Source organism: Salvia splendens, chromosome 2, assembly GCF_004379255.2.
Source record: "Salvia splendens isolate huo1 chromosome 2, SspV2, whole genome shotgun sequence".
In the NCBI taxonomy this organism is placed as follows: Eukaryota; Viridiplantae; Streptophyta; class Magnoliopsida; order Lamiales; family Lamiaceae; genus Salvia; species Salvia splendens.
In genome coordinates, this window is record NC_056033.1 from 8,344,326 (window position 1) to 8,363,911 (window position 19,586).

At 34.7% G+C, this 19,586-nt stretch overlaps 1 protein-coding gene across 1 annotated transcript; it reads left to right on the plus strand.

Moving 5' to 3' along the window:
• The first annotated feature begins 15,174 nt into the window (after nucleotides 1–15,174).
• LOC121771222 (GATA transcription factor 15-like) lies at nucleotides 15,175–16,144 on the plus strand. The gene is made up of 3 exons (XM_042167999.1): nucleotides 15,175–15,386; nucleotides 15,477–15,584; nucleotides 15,665–16,144. Exons 1-3 carry the CDS (start codon nucleotides 15,366–15,368, stop codon nucleotides 15,920–15,922), a joined length of 387 nt encoding a protein of 128 aa, XP_042023933.1. The 5' UTR covers nucleotides 15,175–15,365; the 3' UTR covers nucleotides 15,923–16,144.
• The last annotated feature ends 3,442 nt before the right edge of the window (nucleotides 16,145–19,586 follow it).

Genomic DNA, 19,586 nt, shown 5'->3' on the forward strand with positions numbered 1-19,586 from the left:
TGCTTCCCCTTCTCTTCGTGGTCGTGCACCTGAACTATATATTGAATCAAGAGTGAACTACAAAAACACCCCTACGTAGGGTCGGTCGAACGTTGGAGGTACCTAAGTTTCAAAAAATGCAACAGGCCCCTCTACGTATGATATAATATCATTTGGAGTCCTTTTTCACTTTTATAGTTTTCCATGGCCTTCTGACCCTTCTTTTTATCCAAAATGCCACCCTAGAGCATTCCAGTCTTTCCATTTGTTCATCATTTATTTTAGTATATAAAATAAATTAAATTGATTAATTTTGACTAACAGCGCAGGAGATTTGATCTCCTGGGCGACGATATATTGGCGATATAGAGGCGAATGCCTACGTGGCAGTCGAAGTGGAATAATATTTTTTTAATTTATTATTCTTAATATTCTCTTTGTAATGCACTTACATCTTCACCATTTACTCAAGTCCGTCAAAAACAATTCCCATATCTAATTCATCTTCTCTCTCTACAGTTTCGCTCAATTGCTCTCTTTTTTTTCCTCCATGTATAACTCTCCATCAACATTACGCATAACCCAACAATTCCATCTTTCGTGATTTCATTCTCCAAATTGAAATTCCTTAGTACATTCTTCTGATCTCTTGTTTCTTCCAAAATTTCAGAAATCATAAAATTGCAGAGCACGAGATGTAAAACCCCTTCCACTCTCTTCCTTCTCCTAAAATTTCAGAAAAATTGCAGAGCGTGACAACAAATTTCTTATATCCACATATCCCTTTTTCGATTTATGGGCGTTCGGGATTTTCATTTTTGTTTAGCCACCGCCCAAACTTGAAATCAATCAAAAAAATTTGATGCGGGAGTGATAAAGTCCGCAGGGATGAAGTTTTGGGAGTATTTGAAGATGAATCGAAAAATTTGTGATGCAGGTATTGTGCAGACATGAGAATATGTAGATAGGTTTGTTCATGGCCATGGATCCTTGATAGAGATGAAATTACATTTACATGGTAGAGAAAACATTAAGAATAATAAATAAAAAACATTAAGAATAATAAATAAATAAATAAGTTATTACTCCTAGGGGTGGGTCGATACGAGATATCGTATCGAAAACGTTGTATCGTATATCGTATCGAAAATATCGATATGAAAGAATTTCATATCGTTATCGTATCGAAAGTTTCGATATATCGAACTTTCGATATGGATAATATCAATATCGTTATCATATCGATATATCGATATCGTATCGAATACCTGTGTATCGAAAATTATAATTTCAAATATGTTTCGATATATACGATATATTCGCATATTCGATATAAAACGATATATCGAAAATATCGATATATATCGTATATTCGATATAAAACGATATATCGCGATATAAGAAAATTCATATCGTTATCGTATCGAAAACTTACGATACGGTATCGTTTCGTATCGAAAATTGCGATATATCGAAAATCGGATAATTTTTTGATATTTTTCAATACGATATGAGCGATATATAATTTTTTCGATATTTTTCCCCAGCCCTAATTACTCCACTTCGACTGCCACATATGCACTCGCCCATATAACGTCGCCCAGGAGATCAACTCTCAATATGGAGATATGTAGAATAATTTGATACGTAAAAACTCATATTATACTATATATAAACACATAAATTGTGATAATATGGAGATATGTAAAATAATTTGTTACGTATAAACTCATTTTATACTATAAATGCAAGAAAATTAGCATAAACTAGTATTATTCCAAAAATTAAATAAATAAAATGCAAACTTGATTTATATCATTATATCGACTATTCCCATATCTCTCGAAACAATATGATTTAAATTTATCGTATTAGGAGTATAATAATGTACCAAAAGATAGCTGTAAATTCAATTGTCATGACTCATAATTACTTTCTCATTCTCTCCCTTTTTTCTTTCGTCTCCCCATTTCTCCTCCCTTTCACCCTTTCTTCTTTCTGTGAAAAAATGTAAAAGATGCAGTGCGCAGATACAGACAGCCATGGTGGAAGTCTTGGGACAGGCAACGGCCTAGCCCCCGCTGGAATGGTGGCTTGGCCCACGCCTAGGTTCGTCCCTGGTTATAGCCATGACTGCCATTGATAAAAGAAGATGAGAAAACATATAGATGAGGGAAGAAAAAAGAATACATAAATAATATAAAATGAGAAAGATTAAAACTCCCAGGGAATGACATTTAGGTTAAAAGTGAGGGAAAAAGGCGTGAAAGACTCAAAATAATAAAAAAAGGTCTGAAATGATATTATATCTATACGTAGGGGCTGCATTTTTTTAAACATACATATCTCTAGCGTTAGACTTACCATACATAGGGACTAATTTTGTAGTTTACTCTTAAATCAAATGAAACGCATTGATAGTTGTAGCTTCTACTCGCATTTTCACATGTCATGAAACAATTGTTTTTTTTTTCATTTTAGGCCAAAAAATGACAACTAGTACATGTATCTGTATTTCGTTTTCAAAGTTGAAGCTACACTGCAACAATATTTATACTCAGGCCGTATCAGAATCTTGGCATGGCTACTGTAACTTTTGTAAGTGTAACTTTTAAAATAGTTCAAATTTAAAATAATTAGTACAGTACAACATTTTTTCAGTTTAATTTTACACTCCCTACATCCACAAATTTTATTAAGGATATTGTTAAGGGACTTATCCCTTAACAAGATTCCGGTGTCGCGATTGTGATAGTTGGAGGGATAAAAGGTAGTCGCGCGAGCTTTGCCTATCGATCAAACCAAGAACAATACAGAATTGAAATAAAAGCGTGAAAATAAAATAGAAAGATAATTGATATTTCTTGATTGATCGAAATGAATAACAATGCCCACTATTTATAATAGTGGATACCTAACTTAAGGAACAAGAAAATAATCCTAATAAATATGAAAAGATATGGTAAACCAATAACTAACTAATTAATAAAGATATGAGGATATTATTGAAGATATGCTCGTATCAACTTCCACATGGTTAAAATCCACCTTGTCCTCAAGTTGGGAACCACGACACAACGAAGAGCGTCACAAACAGAAACTTTGGCGACCTGAAGCTAACCGCTCCGGGATCAAAAGCTACGCGTCCATGAATACCCAAAAATGTGAGCGGAGGAATCAATCGAGCATCAACGGCGAGCATCATTGAATGATGACTAACACGTGCAACATCACTAACATACCATGAATCAGTCTGTAAATCCTTCGATGCGTTGGCCCTCAAGGAATTGATCAACTCCTCCCAAGCTTGGAGAACCTTGAGTCGAGAAGCATTCAGTTGCTTTGAGTACTCAATCTCTTTGCACATTTGAATCTGCATTTTCTTGCTCTCGTACTCATGTCCAATCTTCTTCTCAACCTTTTCAAGGACGCATAAACGTGCAGAAGAATCTAGAATCTTCTTGGTGGAATAATCAAATCCTTCCGCAATGGATCCATCCTCCTCTTTTATCACATCAATCGGAGGCAACTCCTCTATCCGAACCGCATCCATGATCGGCATCTCCACGTTGCTGGAATCTGAGATAGGTTCAGCGGAAATCTGAAATTTGGCATGCTGCGGCGGATGCGACAAATGTGGGGCAGGGGTTTCCACATGCGTTGGTGGTGGTGGTAACCAACATGAACCAGAGTATGCATGTGGCCAAGTGTTGGGCGGTAAATCTGGCTGCGCAGGCAGATGGAGATTATATTGACGATCCTGAAGCTCGTCGGTTGCTGCCACGCGTAGGGCTATCAGTCTGCGTGCGGCAACCGAGTATAAGGCTGATATGCCTTTAGATAATCTGTGTAGCCGGAAGTAAGGATCCAGAGGCTTCCCATAAATATATGGGTCAACACTATGAGGTTGCTGAAATCCTGCGGATTGACGGGCGATGTGGGCTTCGTGAGCGTGCTGATTCTGCACATGTGGGGGCTGATATTCAAGATGGTGGCCGTGATATTCTGACGCGGAATAGGGCGTCGGCGGTGCTGAATCAAAATAGTGCGGCTGTTGGACGGGATCAGGTGTATAAAGTCCCAAATTGGGGTTTTCCACTAGGAGTGTGTGTCCGTGTTGTGCTGGTGCTGGTAGTCGGTGTGCGGCGGGTATCTGGCAGACAGATATGGAGGCAACGGTGGCTGGAAAGGTGGGTAAGGTGGTTGTGCGGTGGTTTACATCGGGGTTATGTCGGGTGGGTCAGGTTCTGGGAGCAACGGAGGGAGCGTGGCTGCTGCCCTGTGCTCATGCTCAACCAATCGGGTCTCTAATCGGTCGAGCCAAGCACGAATATACTTCAATGTTGTGGCTGTTGAATTGAGTTGCAAGCCTTCAGATGCTTGCGATATCTCCGGCCATGAACTAAGATTGACTTCGGCCATGAGTTCGTCAATGAAAGCACCAATTGTTAAGGGATAAGTTCCCTTAACAAGATTCCGGCGTCGCGATTGAGATCGTCGGAGGGATAAAAGGTAGTGGCGGGGCTTTGTCCGTCGATCAAACCAAGAACAATACAGAATTGAAATAAAAGCGTAAAAATAAAATAGAAAGATAATTGATATTTCTTGATTGATCGAAATGAATAACAATTTCCACTATTTATAATAGTAGATACCCTAACTTAAGGAACAACAAAATAATCCTAATAAATATGAAAAGATATGATGAATCAATAACTAACTAATTAATAAAGATATGGGGATATTATTGAAGATATGCTCGTATCAAAGTTGATATGTGTATATCTTCGGAAATATCTCTCATATCTCTATTATTATATTATCACTAGTTTTAACCCACGTGCGATGCACGACTAAATATTTTTTTATCATACGGTTTTAAATTGTTAATTGATTAATACAAGATCAAGTTTTGATTCCGAAAACAAATTGGTGGTATTGCAAGTTTTAAAATTGGACGATAGCTTTTTAAACCTCAAAACGGTTTTAAAATTGTATTTTGAAGTATAAAAATTGTGTGTAATCTAATATTGTCACAAAATTGTGTGTAATCTTTTTTGTATTCTGTATCCATTTAAATTAGTACTATACTTTATCATAGTCGAGCTTCATTACATTGTAATATAGTGACCCTAATACGCTAAAAACTCAAACCCTGAAACCTAAATCATAAACCCTTAACGTTAAAAAATATCCAATCCAAGCCCCTTGGCCTAGCGGTAAAGGGTGCTGGATACCGCGTCCATCCTGGAGGTCTCAAGTTCGAACCCTGGGTGGCGTAATTTGTCTTTCCTCCTTGTTATAGGAGTTAATTTGTAATTTCCTCCTTCATATATATGATATAAATATATGAAGTTAATTTAAAAAAAAAAAAAACGTTAAAAAATATCCAAGCCCCTTGGCCTAACGGTAAAGGGTGCTGGATACCGCGTCCATCCTGGAGGTCTCGAGTTCGAACCCTGGGTGGCGTAATTTGTCTTTCCTCCTTGTTATAGGAGTTGATTTGTAATTTCCTCCTTCATATATATGATATAAATATATGAAGTTAATTTGTTTAAAAAAAACGTTAAAATATAATCATCATGACCAACAAATGAGTCAAATATAAATAAAATCCTCCCTCCGTCCCAGTTCAATTTTACTTTGTTAATCACTTTAAAACAAACTTTAATAATAGAAAAAAATATAAAAAAAACGTGATGAAAAAAAATATGTGAGTGGATAAATTATCAAATGTCATATATCTATAGTCCAAAAAATAGAAGATAACTCCGCAAAACTTTTTCACGTTCTTCACCTATTATTAAAAATTTTAAAACCTTTTAATTTCTCAAAAATTAAAAACTAAGCGTTGCGTAAATGTTATCAAATTTTGGAAAATGAATGACAATAATTTCCGCCATTGTATTTGTATGAAATGAGTAACGGATAAATGTATAATAAATTTTGGAAAATGAAATGGAAGGCCATTGAAGCAATAATCTCAGAAATATGGCTATGTGTGAAACGAATTCGGGTCTGAGTAGGGCCGCAAACCCTATCAGGCTGTGTACACTGGTGGGATCGGGAGCCGTCCTTGCTAGTCGGCCGGTCTCGTGGGCAAATAGTGTGGCCACACTTTCGTCGCACTGTGGAAACATGATGTGATTGTTGGATTGTTGAGAAAGTGAGGGAGATTGTTTGTCTGGCCAGACTATGAAACTGTTTTTGTCTCTTGAAAGCAAGTATGAAAGCAATAATGTAGTTCTTGAAAACAAGAATGAAAGCAAGAGAGGTAAACCAGTCTGTCAATATCTTGAATTGTTTATAATTTCATGTATATTGAGTAATCGGTGATGTGATAATTCTACGAGTTAAGTAAGGTAAAACCGAATAGCCGCAAATCTCCAACTAAACTATGTCTTCCCATATGATAATATCTATTTTTTTCAAACCAACAGCTTGTGGATTCATATCTTGGTGTAGAATTGTTACTTTTGAAGCTTTTTCAAGGCAAAAGTATACCTGCAAAAATAAGTGAAGATTTTACAAAATAGTTGCCCACGTATATTTTTTAATTGTTTGCAATAATATAATGAATAGAATAAAATACAGTAATAAAAAGGAAAGATAAGAAACTAAAATAAGATAAGCATCAAAAGTAAAATAACATAATTAAAAACACAAATTAGATTAAATAGCTGTGAGAGAAAGATAATACTCCACATGATTTGACGGACAGAAGCATCTTTACTGAAATAGTATTTTTTTTATTAATAGAATTGGTATTTATAGAAGATTTGATAGTAGCTCAATTGTATAGTATTATTTATTGTAAATTAAATTAATAATAAATATCCTTTATATCTTGTGACCTTTCAAATTATTCAAGTGGAAGTGAAGAGACAAAACACATTTTTTTAAAATTAAATTTGGCCGCTTGTAGCGGCACACTACGCACCTTTGTGAGAAAGTTTTTATTCTTAAATGTCTAGATTGTAGTATTTAAATTATATATTTAAGCTTAAATGATAATTCCATAAATACCCCAAAACTCCCCCTTTATATATAGGTTAAGTCTAAATTAATCCGTAAATTTGGTAAAAAAAATACGCACATATTACTATTAATATGATGTTAGTCTAAATTAATATACTTATGTTTGTTTTATGAATAATAAACATTTACATATCAATACATTAATAGAATTTAAATTTTACTATACAAAGTGTGTTGATGTGCTAATGCAACTAATAGTTACATATATATTTTAAAAAATTAAGGTGAGCAAAGACAATAACATTTTATATTTACATGAATGTCATTGTATATTATTTTCATTTAATAATTACAAATACAATATTAAAATTCAATAAGACAGTTTAATATTATAACGGTAATTTACAGCTAAAAAAACTTTCATCAACCTCAACATGGCTATCATTTTATGCATTTAATGCATAAGATTGTGTGGCCGATTTGGTTGCATCCATTTCCATAAGTATCCATTTTTTTGTAACTCGCGTATATAGACCAATATTTCAAAGATAATCATTTTTTTTAACTCGCGGATATGGTAAATGCCATAATGTCATGAAAGACTTTCATATAAAAATAACATAAAAATATATTTTCTAGATATTTACATGAAATATTTAAAATATTAGTAACCAATACTAAAATAGATTTCAGTCAAAAAATTATAACAAATGGCAATACACTCGAGAGTAATAATTCACAAATTATTAGTACTACTATTCGCACTCTAATATACTTACCTATATAATTAAGTAATAGCAATAGAAAAACGTATCAACCCGTAAGAAATTGAAGGAAAGAGATTGTAATATTTCTAATTGGCCAAACTATTTACAAAAAATATAGAAATATCTTGGACTTTCGTACCATCAAACATCAAAATGTATATATGGAGTACTTACAAACATTAATTCTAGCCACCACCATCATCCCCACCTGTACACTAAATACTCTTTTCATACTGTTCTACAAATTCCAAATCCTTTGTCACTGCAAACTTCAAGACCAATGTTAATTCTATTTTTCCAAAACGATCGTCAAATGAAGACCGACGTTAATTCTATTGCTCCAACACTGCCACTAACTGAAGTAGTAGCGCTTCCACCTGAAAGGTACTATTTTGTTCAAACATGTTGTGGTTTCCAATTGTGGTGCAGATTTGTTAGAAAAAAAATGTTAAGATATGTGTTAGTTGAACTTACATATTGCTCTTTTCCTCTTCTAATCTCTTCTTTCGTTTTCTTGCGGCAGGCCATGTTGCTGCAAAAATATAGGTTACATGATATTGCAAACAAATATGAAGATCTTCAATATAAAAAAAATATCAAATCATAAACATAGAGAATACAATCTACATATTAAATTAAAAATCATTAATCGAGAGACGATGATACACAATATAGACATGCATTTGATTAAAGGAATCCAAATTTATAGAAAATGTAATACCTTTTGGCATTCTTCTCAATCTTAATTATTTGCAGTTATCCTAATGTCATTTATTATGGAGTAATTTAAACAAATAGTTGGTACGGCCTTAATCCCACATTTAGAGATCCTTTAATCATATAGTTTTAATATTCATTTAAATATTTATAATGACACATTATAATCCCAAACTAAAATTTTTAATTTCCAAAATGCCCCCAAAACTCAACTTTTATATATGTATAGATATCTTTTCCATATCGTTATTATCTTGTTCATCAAGTTAGGTTATTCATAGGAGTATTATAAATAGGACTATTGTTATTCTCATTATTCAATCAATGAAATCATAATTATTGTCTTTTATGTTTATTTAGTTTTTCCGTTTAGAATTTCCGATTGTCGACAGAGCACGGTTTCTCTACGACTTTTTTTTTTATCTTTTTCACTTGATAAAGGTCTTACCCTTATCAACTGGTGCTTTCATCGCGATCTCACCATCATGACTTCCAACGATGAAATCTATCTATCTTACCTATGTGACCAGATATTGGTTGCCTGCAAAAGAATACACAAGAAGCTGGACAAGTACGACGAGTTTCTCTCGTCGAATACAACTCCGGTGATTTTCTACCACGAACAACCTTCTTGGCATGTTGCAACTGATGTCGTGCAGCCGCGACCTCCACCAGACCCGCCTAACTGACAGCCGTGGAACTACGTCCAGCCTGGTCCCGACCAGCAAGTCCCGACCTATGGTCTCGTGTAGGCGTATGATCATAAGCTTTACCGCTACCAGTTCAACCCTCCCGCAGCCCCGCAGCCGCCCTACACCTACACGAATTCGTACGCGCTGCTGCAAAGCCCTTATGCCAGACCTCAGAATCTACCGCTGCCTCCATACAAGCCGAACAGAGACCAATTGCACCACGACCACCAGCCCATCGCCTAACAACAGCCACCGCTGACAGCGGCCGTCGCAAACCTACCCCACCAAAACTACAAGCCCATTGGACAGCAGCGCTGCACCGGGAAGCCCCCACTCTGCTAGCCACAACCACCCCCGCAACACTCACCGTCCTTCTGGTGTCCACCGACAGCCACACCGCTGCCCACTGCTGATGTCCCGATCTCAACCCCTGCCAATGGGTTTGTTGAAATCCAACATTTGTCGCGTCCGCCTCAGTATGCCCAATTTCAGATTTTCGCTGAACCTATCTCCGATTCCATTGACGTAGAGATGCCGATCATGGAAGAGGTTTGGACAGAAGAATTGCCTCCGATTGAGGTGATAGACGAGGAAGATGGCTCCATTGAGGATGGATTTGATTATTCCACCGAGAAGATTCTTGATTCTTCTGCTGGTTTTTGTGGAGTTGAAAAGGCTGAGAAGGAAACGAAACCCAGTCTGGATCACAAGCGCGAGGAGGAACAAGTTCAAGGGCAATTTGAGTGCTCGATGCAACTGAATGCTTTTCCAATCAAGGTTCTTCAAGCTAAGGTTGATTTGGGTAATTCCATGAGGTACAACGCATCAATGGAATTATTGAGTGATTCATCACATGTTAAGAATGTTGCAAATATGAATCATCGATTAACATCACTCGATGTCGATGCCCGGTTGATTCCTCCGCAAAATGACACTCTATATTTGAGCATTCATGGACGCATTCACAAGATTTTAGAACGGAATTATCATGTCCATAAGGGTCATCCTTTGTGATTTTTGATGGAGATGGTGCAGGGAGACGCTCAACTATTCGGTGTATGTTTGACTCAGGAGGATTGTCACGCCCGCATTTTCTAAGGATAGAAAACACGGTTGATCGCGACTAGGGGAGGATTAAAGAAGCGGGGAAGAAAGGGGAAAACAACACAACTCAACCATAGCCCGAAACAAATGGGAATAGCTCGAATAAAATCAGAGTATCTCAACAATCAACAACTCAAAAATGAATATTATCTCAACGACACAAGAACTCAAAAGAAAACAACTACTCAGTGGAAGCATTTGAGAGAAGGAATATGCCACGTGTGGAGACATGACACATTCTAAACACTTAAATTTCTTCAACGGTCTTGCTCAACACCCACCGCGCCCGTCAAGCTCAACCTGTAATTTTTAAAAAGAAAAGCAGGGCTGAGTACTTGATGCACTCAGTGGACTCATACCGAAAACATTTTATAAAAAAGTATTTATCATGCCACCATTGAGTGACCTTGGGGTTTTAACTTTAGAAATCACCCAAGACACTAAAATAATTTCCGTTGTAAAAACTCGGTTGATCAACCATTTTCCCATAGCTATCTACCATATCTGATCCATTGATGACAAGGAACGTGGCCACATCCCAAGTCACTAGACCGGCCGACCCAAAAGACGGCTCACGATCTCCATAGGTGTACACTAGCCTGAATAGGGACTCACTCCCTAGACAGACCCGAATTCGATTATCCATTGATGGCAAAAGCCACATCAGATAGGTTTCCATAGAATAAAACAAAACACGGAATGACAAATATTCATATTATTTTCACATAAAAATATACTTAGGGCATTGCCCTTATTTAAAAAGAAAGCTCACCTCAAGTTCTTAATCCGAAATTATTTCCTTTCCCTTGATATCACGTCTCGCTTGCAAGAAATCACCTTTAACATTTAAATAACACATAAATCAACACAATGAATCAAGTAAATAAATAAGATGCATGCATCCTAATGAAAATCATTTAGCTCGTTTCTCGGTTTTCGATTATTCGGCGGCCGCGATCCTTTGTTGGCTCCTCGTATTTCCACCACGATGTCGGAATAAATTCCCAAAAATTATACAAACGCATAACTAAATTACTTACTAATTATATCTTAATACTTACAATATAACCATTGATGATCCCATCAAAACTTCCCATTTCTTCTTCCGAACCATGAATTTAAAAGTAATAATTTTTCTTCTTATAATAATTAACTAACTAATTAATTTGGAAAATTACGTTTAGTGAAAGAAAAAGCAACTAACCAACCTATACTCTACCATCCTCCACGCCTCCTTCTTTCCCTCTCTCTATCTCTCTACTTCTCTCTCTCGACAAAATTGAGAATTTCTCCAACTTCCCGTCGCTCGGACTGAACACCGCGAGATCGTCGCTGCTGTTCTCAGGCAGCCACAAACTTCTGATGCAACGCAGGCACTATAGCACGTCTCCTAACACGCCGCATAGTCTATCAGTCGCGTCTCCAAACAAGCTAAACATGGCAGCCACCCCCGCTGTTTCTGCTACTCGAATCCGTCGTCGGTCCATTCCAGCCATCGTTCATCACCGAACCAACCCCGAAACATCCCGAAACCAACCCGAACAGCCCCGCACAACCCCTAACCAGCCCCGATTAGATAAGTCCTTTACATTCGGTTATGTTCTTTCACAGTTTTCGATTTATTGTAGCGTTGTGTATTCGCATATTGATGTTCAATTCGTGATCTTCGATTAATTCTGATTGTTGAATGAGTTACGTGTGGGAGTGATGTAAGATGATCATGATATGATATGGTCATGGGGTTCAAAAATTTGGTTGGAGAAAAAATATACCTTGAACAGAGTTTGAGAAAACAACCGCTAGCTCCGTCTTTCAAGTCTTGTTTCATGGTTTCTTGATTAAAGTTGAGAAGAATTGCCTTGTTGTTTTTTTTCTCTTGTTTGCAGCGAACAATTAGAAGTGAGATGAATTGGGGAGTGCATAATATAGAGGGTGGGTGGTTAAAGATATGGGAGAGATTTAGGGGTGAGAGGGGCGGTTTTTCTAACGTGGGTTGAGGGGATGGATTTCGAATTCTTTCCCTTTTTTATTTTGGATTTATTTGAATTTGTTTGGTATTTATTTGCAGATCACGGAGGAGGAAAATCTCATCACGGAAGAGGAAAATCTCTGCAGAATCTTTAATTAAAAATTTGAATTAATGCAGCTTGATGACCAAGTCAACTAGGAAAAGATTTAATTAGATTAATTAGATTTTTTTTTCTCTTTTTTTTCGGGTTACATTCCTCGAAGCTCATCGTTGCTTCAAGGTTCCCACCTTGAGGACAAGGTGGATTTCAACCGTGGGGGAGTTGATACGGGTATATCTTCGAAAATATCTCTCATATCTCTATTATTATATTATTATATCTTTTCCATATCGTTATTATCTTGTTCATCAAGTTAGGTTATTCATAGAAGTATTATAAATAGGACTATTGTTATTTTCATTATTCAATCAATGAAATCATAATTATTGTCTTTTATGTTTATTTAGTTTTTCCGTTTAGAATTTCCGATTGTCGACAGAGCACGGTTTCTCTGCGACTTTCTTTATCTTTTTCACTTGATAAGGGTCTTTCCCTTATCAGATATCCATAAAAAGCATGCCATCAAAAAATGAAAAAAATCTTTTGAATTATTAACACTATTATCTTTTCTCTTTCTCTACTTTACCGACATTTTTTCGCTCCTTCTCATACTTTATTCACATTTTCTCATTCTCTCTTATACTTTACTAATTTCTCATTTAAAACTTTGTATCATCCACTCTTAGAACTATTTAATCTTAGACATTAGACATTATTATACTCCTCTCTTTATCCAATTACTAAAACACATTTTCTACTGATTCTAGGGATATTTTTATTTTTATTTTTGAAATTGTGATCTTTTTTTTTGAATGTTCTACTCTTTGGGTCTTAACATTACAAAATAATTAATTTTAGTACAAAAGTTGGTATTAAAAATTAAAAAATAGTACTTCCTCTGTTTAGTCTCAAGTAATTAACTTTTTATTTTGAATTATCTCAGTTCAAGTGATTAAATTTTTTTTAGCAAAAAATAACATTTTACTCCATTTTTTTTATCACCTATACTTTATTTTATCCACTTAACTTAATAAATTTAATTTCCACAGTGAGGGTGGAGGGTAGACAAGACGCTTGTAATGTTTCCCGCGCTGTCTAGTCTCTTGGACGTATGCTATAAAAATGTTGAATTTGAGTTTTCGGTCCAAGTTTTTGTTTTCAATGCTGTCTTACAGGGATACATATAAACATTTTAAAAAAATTAGAATAGAGATTCTAAAGTCAAACAAATGATATAGAATCCAAAACAGCAAGGAATTACTACTAATATTCGTTTCTAAAAGGACAAGCACCTGCAGCATATTCATATACTAGTATTTAGATGCTTCTGCATCATTACATCATCAGCACCGATATTATTATTTGTACCATTCTTCATTTTGTGACTTTTGTCCTATATCTACTTATTTAATCTCGTATTACTACTTTTTTCTACGCTTTCTGGATTCTTGAATCTTACCAAAACATTACTATAATTGATTAAGACATTTGTGTTAGTTTTTCGGGTTACCTCTCCATTAATCCATAAATGATTTAAGTTCAGTATCTCACAGTGTTGATATGCATATTAGTTAAAAGAATCATCAAAAGTAATATTTTATGAGTTTGAAGTCAAAGTCTACTCGACATTACATCTCTTTTTTTTACTCTATCCGTTCACGAAAATAGTCTTATACTCTTATTTGTAAATGATGTACATTTTAATACGGAGTAATATTATGGTAATTGATAAAATATGAAAAAGAAAAAAGAGAATAAAATAGATAAAATTAGAAAGAGAATAAGTGATTAAAAAGTTTTCATAAATTAAAATGAGATTACATTTTGATGGACAAATATAAAAAAATAGGACTATTTTTATGAAACAAATAAATACTCCCTTCACTAAAGATACTTTAATCACTTTTTTATTTTATCTTTTTTTAGTAATCTCTCATACTTTGCTAATTATGTACTCCTTCCGTCACATCTCAAGTGATTGACTGATTTGCAGCACATGTTTGAGAAAAATGATAATAAATAGTTAAAATGAAGATAAATTAAAGTAAGAGAGAGAAATGTAGATGAAGCTCTCTTCTATATTATTTTCTCTTTTACTTTACTTTTTTCTTCATTTTAACTAGTTATTATCATGTTTTTAAAATAACAACAAAAAAGAAATTAATCACGTTAGCTAAGACGGAGAGAGTATTATTATTCATCTATTTTTTAGAACAGATGGAATATTGAAAGGGTTTATTGCATTAAATATCCATAAAGAAATGGCCAAATAACATGACGTCCGTTCACAATAGTAATGTATAACGATAACCAATAACCACACATAAGTGTATGAATACTTTCATTATTAAAATGTTTAATAGATTTCAATTAATCAACATTTAATCATAAAATCATTATTTCACTACCCCAAACCGACTATGCCTATTTGACCTTAGTTGTTAAAATAAAAACATTACGAAATTATCCACACAATCATTAGTTATATAGTACTCCCTCAATTACGACTTTTACCTCGTGCCACAATTACAACATATATAATGAAAAACCAACACACACACATACACACATTGTATATAGTTAAATAAATAAAAAAATAAATTAAATTAATAATTAAGAAACCAAATAAGTACTCCTGCACGGATTCTCTCACAGCAGAATCACGATCATGAGGGAACAGCGAAATCAACGGCCAAGATTACTCCTATGCATTTCGAATTTTGAAATTACGAGGGACATTATCGTCAATCGCAATAAATCCAGGTTCAGCTAGGGTTTCACGTTGCGCTGGTATTTCTCCATTTTATGTCAACGGATATATAAAACGATTAGCTCAGCCCACAGAAACACACACACTCGGCCCATTCACTCCCTAAACCCTCGCCAAAAATCTTTTCCTCTTCAATTTTTCTCCTATTCTGATTTATTTTCACAAACATTTCTATTTTAGTTTTCTTTTTCTTCCATGTAATGATCATGCCATTTTCCGGATAAATTAAACATCTCATCATCCCTCTCAAATCATTCCTCTAATTTTCATCAATCTACACTCCAATCGCATGGATCTGAAAGTAGATAAGGTGAGAAACCAATCGATCGCATCACTATCAATTTTTTTCTCGGTTTATCAATCACCAGCAACTATTTCACATTTTACTCATTTGTTTCAGAAAGCAGATTTTGGGGAGGAAAATGGCAGCATTTCTCCATTAAAGAGCTGCAGCGGCTGTCACACTACGAGAACTCCGCTTTGGCGCGGCGGTCCAGCCGGACCGAAGGTATATGAAAACATTTATAAAATTTTTGTTCTATTTGATTTGATTTTGCAAATTTTCGTGCTAACGCGTCTGTTTTGCAGTCTCTATGCAATGCCTGCGGGATAAAATACAACAAGAAGAGAAGGCAACTCTTAGGATTGGAAACAGGGAAGCCAAACAAGAAGAAGAAGAGAACGAGCGTTGTGAGGAGCAACGAGGTTAGAGAGATTTTGAAAATGCGATTCAAGAGCGAGACTGTGTTTCAGAGATCGGGAAAGTTGATGAGCAAGTTGAGAGAGGAAGAGCGAGCGGCGTTACTGTTGATGGCGCTCTCCTGTGGATCATCTGTCTACGCTTAGTGGAGTGGTACCTTCGCCTTCTGCGGTTTGTACCCTGATTTTCTGAGGAAAAAAAAAGAAAAAGAAAAAGAAAATGGAGAGTCCTAACTTAATGAGGCGTTAGTTTGAGGGAAAATTTTAGGTTTAAATTTTAGGATGATTCGCTGATGTAATCAGTCTAATGACTAACAATGATTGATTTAGTCATGTTTTTCCTAGTAATAGTATGATTAATTCCTTAGATTTTGATTTCTGACTTTGTGTATATAAGCTGTTTTCATTTATTTATTTTTCTTTTCTCTGTTTAGGATAGTGTGATAAATAGTACAAGTGGCCTTTTCGTTGTCTTGTGAAAAAGTGGGATTTTTTTCGAATTTACCACATTTAAAATGATTAGATCCTTTGTTATAAATTCGTTCCAACTTCCAACACATTTTCTTTTTCAAGAATAAAACTTCCTTAATTGATGAAGGCATTTTTAACTTTTTGAGTATTCTAGTTTTGCCACTTTAAGTGAAAATAATGAATGAAAGTCTAAAATCACAAAATCTCATTCATTGACAGAGAATAGAAGGATGAGATTCTACCAAATTTTGAGTCATTACATAATTAATTTGAAAGCATTATAGAATGTAATTATTCAATAAAACAACAATAAACTTACTTTATCGTATTTATTATAATAAGTTGAATGTACTTCATTAAAATTATTGAATTTATAGTATTAAGTGGAGTATAATATTGCAACATGCCTTATTATATGCAAATTGTTCAAGTTAGTCATATTCTTTAAATTTTTTTGTCATTATAAACACTGAACGTGGTTTATTATGTACAAATAACTTATATTATTATAAAGACTGCGCCAAAATTACAAAATTCTGTCAATATATGCATTAGGATTTCTCAGAAATTTCATAAAATTATATTTAATTTATTACATGATTTGGAAAAAATAATTTAAAGGAAGAGAATTATATAAAATTTATTTTTTAGACATTTTAGTATTTTTAGTTATTAGTGAAAATGGCATTTGACTTCCAAATTGGAAAATGAGAAAAATAGTTGCCAAAATCATAAACTTTCTCCGAAATTTTGATTTTTTTTCACGAACTTTAAAAGTGGTGGAAAATACCATAAACTTTGGACGATATGTCAATTTTCCATTATGTTAATTTTTCAGCCAATTTTAACTGATGTGGCTAGGACGTCCTCTGTGTAGGGAAAGGCGAACAAAATGCACTGTGTTTTAAATAAAAAAACGTTGCCGTTTTTTAACCCTATTGTTTTTAAAATCATCATTTTATAAGGCTTCTTCTTCTTATTCTTCACAGAGTTAGGGTTCAAAACGACGACATTTTCTTATTTTACAGAATTAGGATTCACCTTCTAGGGGTACACATAGGACATCTAACAAGCCACATCCATTAAAATTGGCTAAAAAATTAACTTCATGGGAAATCGACACATCAACCAAAGTTTATCGTATTTCCCACGACTTTTAAAATTCATGAGAAATACCAAATTTTAGAGAAAGTTCGTGGTTTTGCGACTATTTCCCTTTTTAAATATCTACTATAACATTGTAACAAATCTACATCATCATAACAGTAAATATACGCCATCATATGTCAAAGCTACCCATACCACGCGAATATTACGACAATCACAAAATTAACATAAGTAATTGACTATGATTGAATCAAATTCGATCAGGAAATCAATTACTATAACAATTTTATACTCCTAACACTTAATATTTTATTTTAGTTCGAATATAGAAACTTGTTTTTATATATAAATATGACTCTGGAGTGTTTTCAGAAAATAACCTCATCCTTAGATGCTAACAACGACTAAATTTGGATAACATAATTTTAAATCTTGCTGCCGAGACGTCGTCACATGACACCCACTTTTGATGTAAAAAATAGGACAAAAATAAATGAGACTTTTTTTTATCACAAATCTAAAACACATTAAATTATTAAATCTGACGTAACTTCTTCGATTTAAATTAACTTTTATATATTTCATATCAAATTTAAAGTAATTTTATAAGAATTATAACAATTTTTGTATTTTGACAATTTTTATACGAAAAATACTAAAATGCAAAAATAAGAATTGTACTGATAAATATTGTTCATTATACAAATACATATGTTGAAAAGTAAAATGCGGAAAATAAAAGACTATTGCAGAAAGTAAAAGACGCTAAAAGCTTTATCGACTGCATTGTTAGACTTGAATTAATTCTCTCCATGGTTATACCACCTTTTATAGGCTCTAATTCTAGCTATACATGGAAAATATATGCTAATTCCATAAATATCTTCTTGATTTGATTTTCCATAATCTTTAATTGATTTCCTTCATTATTCTTGCCAAAACTTCATCTCTTATTCCTTGTTCTCTAATTAATTGATTCTTCATTCCAACACTCCTCCTCAGGTTGAGTATCGAGTTTTTCGACACTTAACTTGCATGATCTTTAGCTTGATAAATAGTTTATACTCATATTTAAGAGTTCTTCAATTTCCATTGGCTTTATGCTCGTATCATAGAGCTTCTTCAATTCATCATTGATAATTTATACTCGTATCAAAGAGTTATGAAAGTTTAGACTCGTTTCAAGGAGTTCTTCATTCATCATTGAAAGTGTAGACTCGTTTCAAAGAGTTCTTCAATTTTTCTTCATTGAAAGTTTAGGCTCTTATCAAGGAGCTCTTCAATTTTTGTTGACAGTTTTAACTGGTGTCCGGGAGCTTGTTTAAACAGTTTTAACTCGTATTTAAGAGCTATCTTAGATAGTTTTAACTCGTATCTAAGAGCCATCTTAGACAGTTTTGACTCTTGTCGAGGAGCTAATTCGGACAGTTTTGACTCTTGTCGAGGAGCTAATCTAGACAGTTTTTGCTCATATCTAGAAGCCATCTGAGACAGTTTTAGCTCGTATCAAGGAGCCATCTTTTTTCTTCTTCATTGATCTGGTTCTTCTTCATATTTTTGCAAAAGACATTTAGTCTTATTGCAATTCTTCAAGCATTTGGGAATATTATTCAATCTTCTTCAAATAAGAAATTGATTTGCAATTCCTTAGAACTTGAGAAACTGCACCCTGTCCGGTGAGCTTCTCCTAGGCTGTCCAAACCTTCCCAGTTGCTCCAAATATTTTACTGATCAATTCCCAAATCTTCCTTGGTTGTTGCATCCCCCATAGTAATAACATACGCAGCCACACCAACAGCTAGGGTGTTGATCTTCTCCTTTCACGGATGTTCTCTTCTCCAGCCAACTGATCTCTTTTATGTGACTACTTCCATAGTATCAGCTTTCCGGTGACAATTTCTCCCGCTGTAACGGATTTCACTTGAAGCCGACACAAGCTTTTCCAAACGGTGAGAATTCTCCCGTCACTCCTTCAATCTACTGGTTTCTGATTCTTCAACAGCCGACGCTTCGCGGCAATGCGTCCCTATCTCTAGATCCTCCCCCATTTAATTTAAGAAGGCATCATCTTCTTTTATCTGCTTTGGCTTTTCTTGCGGTTGTTCCTTCAACATCGTCTTTTGGCAGCGGGTTTCTTGACGTCCTCCCGACAATATTAGCTTTTCACAACGGCTGTGTGGCGACATTAGCTCTCCCCCCTCGCTGCGCAGACGTTGGTTGCTCCGCTTTCGTC

Bases quoted from the DNA above. Each gene is read 5' to 3' on its own strand.
- LOC121771222 (XM_042167999.1), top strand. From the start codon at position 15,366: ATGGATCTGAAAGTAGATAAG. The intron at 15,387-15,476 runs GTGAGAAACCAA...CATTTGTTTCAG, and splicing joins TGGATCTGAAAGTAGATAAG to AAAGCAGATTTTGGGGAGGA. The intron at 15,585-15,664 runs GTATATGAAAAC...TCTGTTTTGCAG, and splicing joins GCGGTCCAGCCGGACCGAAG to TCTCTATGCAATGCCTGCGG.